The 6902-nt window shown below is 47.1% G+C and overlaps 1 protein-coding gene across 1 annotated transcript; it reads right to left on the bottom strand.

Annotated features, from left to right (window-relative positions):
• Nucleotides 1–597: 597 nt before the first annotated feature.
• On the bottom strand, nt 598–6273 carry BBLN (bublin coiled coil protein). Its single transcript, XM_069069520.1, has 2 exons — nt 5860–6273; nt 598–1193 (listed from the first exon to the last, which is right to left on the bottom strand). Exons 1-2 carry the CDS (start codon nt 5933–5935, stop codon nt 1000–1002), a joined length of 270 nt encoding a protein of 89 aa, XP_068925621.1. The 5' UTR covers nt 5936–6273; the 3' UTR covers nt 598–999.
• Between the last annotated feature and the right edge of the window lie 629 nt (nt 6274–6902).

Consider the following 6902-nt stretch of genomic DNA (forward strand, 5'->3'; position numbering starts at 1 on the left):
AGAAGGAAGTGTAGCCATTAGTATTATTAGCTGGGGGGAGAGTACACTGGATGGGGAGCCAGGGACTAACTTCTATCACAGTATCTGAATTAGAAGGAACCACAGAGGCCAGCCAGCCATGAGCAGGAATCCCTATTCCAACACTTCGGATAAGTGGCCATCTAGCCTGTGACTGACAGGGGTGGTGGTGGTGTTGTAAACTACACATTTGAACATCTCTCCTTAAGAAGTCTTTTCTCCAATGGAGTCAGTATTTGCCCCTCCACAATTATCTATTACTCCTAGTTCTTACCTCTGGGAACTAAGGAAAATGTAACTCTCTAACCATCTGAATGGTTGAAGATAGACCTCATGATTTCCATAAGTCTTCTCAGATCCAGGCTAAACATCCTGCAGTAATTCTTTCAACTGATCCAAGTCACATGAAGCTCACTTTGCCCATCTGTAAAATGATGGAGTTGGACATCATGATCTTAAGGTGGATTCTAATTCAAAGGGCTTCATGTGACTTAGGAATTCAGGGGCCAGAATCAGAACTACAGCCTTTTAAGGAATAAATAGAAGGGCTGGCGTATGACAGGTGAAGTAGACAAGAGACACAGTGAAAGACATCTTTTTTAATGAGAACTGATCCCTGTCCCCCTCCCAGACTCTGACCCCAGGTCTGAGGAGCCTGGTAACTGGATTCAATCCACCAGTCTCCTACCCTCAGGTTGACAGCTGTTCCAGGCCTAGGTGGTCCTCTGCGATTAAATCCGCTAGTTGGGCCCGGGGACCAGGAGATACAAATGAGGGAGAAAATAGACTAGGACCCAAGCTTAACAGGGTCTCTGTGGCTGTCCAGATGTCCAGCCTGTCGGCTGGGGAAGCATCCTTGCCCCTTTAAGACTTAAAGAGACTTAAGAGCCACTGACTCACCCAGCAAATGCCTTCTCCAGGGCAGGAGCTTCTGAGGCTGCTGTGAAAAGGGAAGGAGAAGGGGCTCGCCTCCTCCAGGGCCTATTGGTGGGGCTTAACTGAAGACGGACCGTCACTGAGCTCCTGCTGCTGCTGTTGCTGCTGGAACTCCACTCTTGTTTGCCGGTTAGATTCCAGCAGCTCCTTAAGCCGGGCGTGAAGATGGTCATTCTTTTCCTCCAGGTGATCCAAGCAAGTATTGATCTGGTCCAGCATAGAGTTGATGGCTGCATATTCTAAGAGAAGGGACGAAGTAGAGGGTGAGGACACTACTGTTCCACTTGCCAACACCCTGCCCTAAAGCATCCTTTGAGGTTAACCTAGTTACCCTCGTCCCTCGCCTCCCCAATAGTACCAGGGACTGGTCTGCAGTGCAGGCACTGGACTGAGGAGACTTGGGTTAGAGTGTTCCTTATGCCACTCTGGTAGCTATGCTCTGTGAACTTTGGCAAGGCTCTTGCCCTCTCTAAGACTGTTTTCTTCTCTGTGAAATGAGGCCTACCCTTTTAAAAGATTACTAAATGTATTAATTTACTGGTCAACATCAAATGAAATTAATAATATGATGATTCTTTGAAAAGATAGAAAACACTATTCATGTGGTGTAGCAGAAAAAGCAATGGAATTGGAGTCAAAGGAGCTGGGTTTGAATCCTGGCCTTGCTACCTGTATAATTTTGGAAAAATCACTGAACCTCAGCCAATGCTCCTTCCATTTTAAAATGAGGGACTAAATGGCTTCTCAAGTCTTTTCTAGCTCTAACTCTGATGCTTATGAATCCTCAGTGATGACTGGGATAGACCTCACTGTCTTCTGAGGAAGGGCATTCTACTATTAACTTTGATAGTACTCTCATTTCTTCCTCTATAATAATAAATAGCTAACATTTACATTGTGCTTTAGTATGTGCCGGTTACTGTGCTAAAGCATTTTACAATTGTTATCTCATTTGGTCTTCATAAACCCTTGGATGTCAGTGCTATTACTGTCCCCATTTTACAGATGAGGAAAGTGGGGAACACAAGTGACTTGCCCAGGGTCACACAGCTACTTAATATCTGAGGCCAGATTTAAATACAGGTCTTCTAGACACCAGGCCCAGTACTCTATCCATTGTGCTACCTAGCTGCTATTCCCCAAAGCCCAAGATGCTTTCCTTGTTGGATGACTTTTCAGCAAGGGATTGAACCCTGTTTTATCATGTTACCTTCCTCCAAAATATGGGCACCCAAGCCTAGACCTAGACCTTTCTCTTTACACAAGATTGTGATTCTAACTCAACCCTAACCTGGCCCCCAGCCCTTTAGTGTCTCAAATTTTGCTGCTTGGGCACAAGTCTGCTCTTTAAAGAAGAAACAGGAAGACTCTCTATCTTATCCTATTGACTGAGCAATGGCCAAACAAGTTGTGGCATCAGAATGTAATAGATATTTCTGTGCTGGAAGAAATAATGAATATAGAGAATACAGAGGAAGCCCATGAACAGAGGAAGACATGAACCGATGCAAAGCGAAAGGAGCAGAACCAGGAAAACAACATGCAAAATGACTGAAACAGTGGAAACGGAAAGCACCTTGACTACAAATTTAGGAAATGAATACTATGTAATTATGCTGATTAAACTTGGACTGGAAGAAGAAAGAAGCAAACATACTTCCTTGGGGGTGAAATATTGCTTATACTATGGGATTCAGTTGATGTGTTGGTTAGTTTTATCGAACTACTTTTCCTTCCTCTTTTATTCTTTGTTACATGGAATGTCTCTCTAGGGAGATCAGGGGAGAAATGATTTTGGAAATGATAATACAATGACAAAATAGGTCAATAAAAATGACAAAAAAATCTGGACAGTACTTCCTAGCATCCAAGCACTATCATGTGCATCTTCTCATATGAACCTCAAGCATCCCTGTGAGGTGGTAGAATTGTCTCCATTTTACAGATGAAAGTACTTGGGCTCAAAGAGATGAACTGAAGGCAGTGTGGTACAACTGGAAAGAAGACTGGATTTAGAGTCAGAGGAACTGCATTTGACTCCCAGCTTTGCTACTTACTATCTTATTAGACCTTTGTTAAGTCATTCTCCTGGGTAACCCTCTCCTGCCTCAGTTTCCTTCTCTGTAAAACAAGGGGGTTAGAGCAGATGATTTCTAAGGCCCCTTCCAGCTCCAAATTCTGTGGTCCCATGGCAAGACCCACCAGCTCACATGAATAGGAAGTGGCCAGTTTTCTGACTCCAAAATCTCTTATTCTTTTTATCCCATCTCAAAATACTACAGTCCTCATTATTTACTTCTCCCCTAACAGTATTTTTGCCATGAATAAACTCAAAAGATTTGAGAGCTGGGGGGAGAGGGGGAAAGGGGTAACTTACAGATGAAGAACAGAGGCCCAGTGAAAGTTAAGTCACACCGCCCATCAGAGCTAGGACTCTTGACCTAATTCTGACCCAACAGACCTGACTTTGCAGGACACCAAGCTGCCTCTTTATGGAGAAAATCAGCCTCACCTAGAGTTGCTGAGTGAAGGACTAGCATCTAAACTCCTGACCCTTTTAGGAAACACTAGCATGGGAAGGAGGACTTATCCCAGGGTCAAACAATGACATCAGTGACCTCAAGTTCATAAGCTTTGATGTGCACTCTACTGAAAAAGATCATTTGGCCACAAATACAAACCTACAGGGTCTCAGAGAGTCAAAAACTCACCATCACTACTTCCCTCACTGAGAGAACTGTTGAAACAGGACCCTCTCCCTGGTTCCAGTCAAGACTACCTGATAACCATGGGGTTTTTTGTGCTATTTTTTTGTGTGTGTTTTAGGGATGTTCTTCCCTGCCCCCCACCCCAAAATCACTCCCCACTGACTCTTCTCTCCAACCCTTTTTTTTTTGGTAACAAGTAAGTACCATCAAGCCAAACAAATCAACACAGTGGCCACAGTGGAAAATAGATGCCTACAGTTCAGGGCTCTATGGAGAGGCAGAAGGCTTACTTCAGCATTAGTCCTCTGAACTCATGGCTGGTCATGGCATTGATCAGAGTTAATCCATCTTTCAATGGCCTGTCCTACCCTTCTAATTCTCTAGGGAAATGGTGGCTTATGGTGATCTCCGGAGCTTCGATGAAATTCTGAAATCAGAATACAAACTTTTGGAAAGAAGGTGCTTAGGCTCTGATTTTCTCCCTGGTGTATGGACCATGGGTTTGGGTATTTAAACATATTACTATCTTCCACCTCTCTGCTCCAGTGGAGATGGATGGGATGACATCTCATTACTACCTTTAATCATACCTCAACAGAGCTATCAAATCCAATTAATTCTACTTTCAAAACTTGTCTCCCCTTTTTGTCTCCCACTGTAGCCACCCACTTCACACCCTGATCTCTTCTTGCCTGGCCTATTTTAATGGTCACTATCTCCATCTTCCACACCATTACTGGAGTAAATTTCCTAATTCACCTCCATGATCATGTCATTCCTTTCTACTCAAAAATCATCATTAACTCCTTGATGACTGTCAAATAAGAGATTAACTTCTAATCCTGGCATTTAAAACCCCCCACAATCTGGCTTCCAGCCTGACTTTCCATTCTTTGTTCCAGGCATAACTAGACTACTGTACAACCCTGGTTTTGTCTAGCTCTTCTATCTCTATCCCACTGTCACCTATGCCCAAAATAATAGATAATAGCTAGACAGCCATGTATGGTTTGCAAAGTCCTTTACAAATATTCTCTCATTTTATCTCCATAGCAACCCTGGGAGGTATATATTATTATCTCCATTTCACAGATGGGGAAATTGAGGCAGAAAGAAGTCAAGTGACAAACTGTTAACATTTGAGACTGAATTTGAGCACAGGACTTTCCACTTCAGGTCAAACTCTCTGGCTGCCTCCATCTATAGAAGCTCCCTCCCACTTTCTTCAAGTTTAAATTCAGGTGCCTACTCCTCAGTAAAGCCTTTCCTTTGCTCTTACTTCCTTCAAATACCTTAAAGCACTTCTCTATTCTTTGAATCATAATTATTTTCGTCTCCTCGCCCCAACCTCAGTTAGAAGGTAAGTCCCCTGGAAGGTAGAGTCTATGTGATAAATGTTTAAATCTCCAGTGCTTAACACGTAGGAGGAGCTAAAACCAATTATTCCATCAATGAACAATGGAGGGGCAAGGCGGCATTTTCCCTTCCCCTGCAGTTAAGCTCCACCGACTTTTTCCAGGAAGCATTTCTGGTCAACCCGAGAAGCGAGAAAAGCTGAATTCCCAACCTTTCTACTCCCGCGGTCGTTCGAGGTCCTGGCTGCTTTTTGCTTCGTGTGTGTTGCTGTCTCCCTCCACTAGAAAATCAGAACTTTCTCAGCGACAGAACTTGAACACCAAGCGATCACTAAATAAATGTCTACAAGTGATAAGCACACGTTTAATGCTGCGGGACCCGGGCAGCGGTGGGAAGGACGCACGCCTCGGTTTCTGGTAAAGCTGACTCAGCAGAATGACTTCCAGCTTTCCCCAAGCCCCCAGTAGATTCAGACTCATGTTGTGCCCCTTCAGACCCCTTGGTATCCATTCCTTATGCCCTGGCTGGGGGCTCCAAACGGGAAGTGTCAGATCCCCACTCTGGGATTCCCCCATCTTCCCACCCCAGAGTCAGCAGCACCTCCTACTTAGACGGGGAGCCCCCGGCACTTGAGAGTGGGGGGTGGGATGGACTGTTAAAGCAGACAGAAAGGGAACAAAGGAGCCCATGTTCCTGATCCCCCACGGAGGACGACGGATGACACCTGGGGTGACAGGGCGGGACGTGCGGGAGCTTAGAAGGGCATTTTCGAATGCCCTCTCCTAGTTAAGTATCCTTCCCTCAGACGACCTGCAGAGTCGCGCCCCACCCCGTTAGTTACCTGCTTCCCCAAAGCAGTCGTCCTCTTCGACGCTGGTCTCCACTGGCATGGGCAGGTCCCCGTTGGGCCCGGACATCCCGTGGTCCGCGGCTGCGATTCACTGTGGAGCCGCGTAAAGCCGAGACAATCGGTAGAACTCTGAGGGCTACAAATGGAACGTGACGCAAACCTAGGGCCCCGCCTCCCCCAAGAAGGGGCGGGGCGACGGGTGAGGGGCGGGGCCCGCCTTCGGGCTGTCCGCCGGGAAGCCTTAGCAATCGCAGACCCTTCACCTTAGCCAGGGAAGTGGGCCTCAGGCCTTCGGGAGCGGGCAGTGCAGGCGAAGACCCTTGGGTACGCACCCCAGAGGGCTACTAGCCTGGCGAGCCCTAGTTAGTGCTCCAGGAGGGCTTCATCCGAACTGACTGGGTTCCTAAAGGTCCCCAGCTCGGCCTAGGAATAAAGTTTTCGTTTCTGGTCTCAGAAAGGGAGGAATGAGCGGCGGGCGGGCGAAATCAAGGGAATCAGGTGCTCTCGCACTACCTGGAGCTAGGCGGTGTGTGGACTTTTACCTGCTTCTTTGAGGGGAAGGAGGCACGCCTGGTGCTTAGAGAGCAAAATCATTTTGAGTCCAGGTTTGGCGTCTTTGGGAGTCCCCACTGACTTAGTTGAAATGAAGTCCCACTCTGCCTCTTTCCCGACTACTGAGAAGCTTGTTGCCTAGGAAACCTAAACATTTCCCACTCACTTCAGGGCTTCTGCCTGGGATATCCAGCCCTCCCCAGAAGCTAGATGAATAGTCTGGTGTCTACTTACTACAGTTCTCGGAAGGCTTAGCAACAGCCTGGGTGGTCTCCTACTCCAGATTTGCAGGAATGGCATTAGCCTGGGTGGGCCCCTACTCCAGCTCTGCAGGGCTGGCATCAGCCTGGGTGGGCCCCTACTCCAGCTCTGCAGGGCTGGCATCAGCCTGGGTGGGCCCCTACTCCAGCTCTGCAGGGCTGGCATCAGCCTGGGTGGGCCCCTACTCCAGCTCTGCAGGGCTGGCATCAGCCTGGGTGGGC

Source organism: Petaurus breviceps, unplaced genomic scaffold, assembly GCF_028583685.1.
Source record: "Petaurus breviceps papuanus isolate PSGF00001 unplaced genomic scaffold, PetGlider_PUasm1.0 90779, whole genome shotgun sequence".
NCBI classification, from domain to species: Eukaryota; Metazoa; Chordata; class Mammalia; order Diprotodontia; family Petauridae; genus Petaurus; species Petaurus breviceps.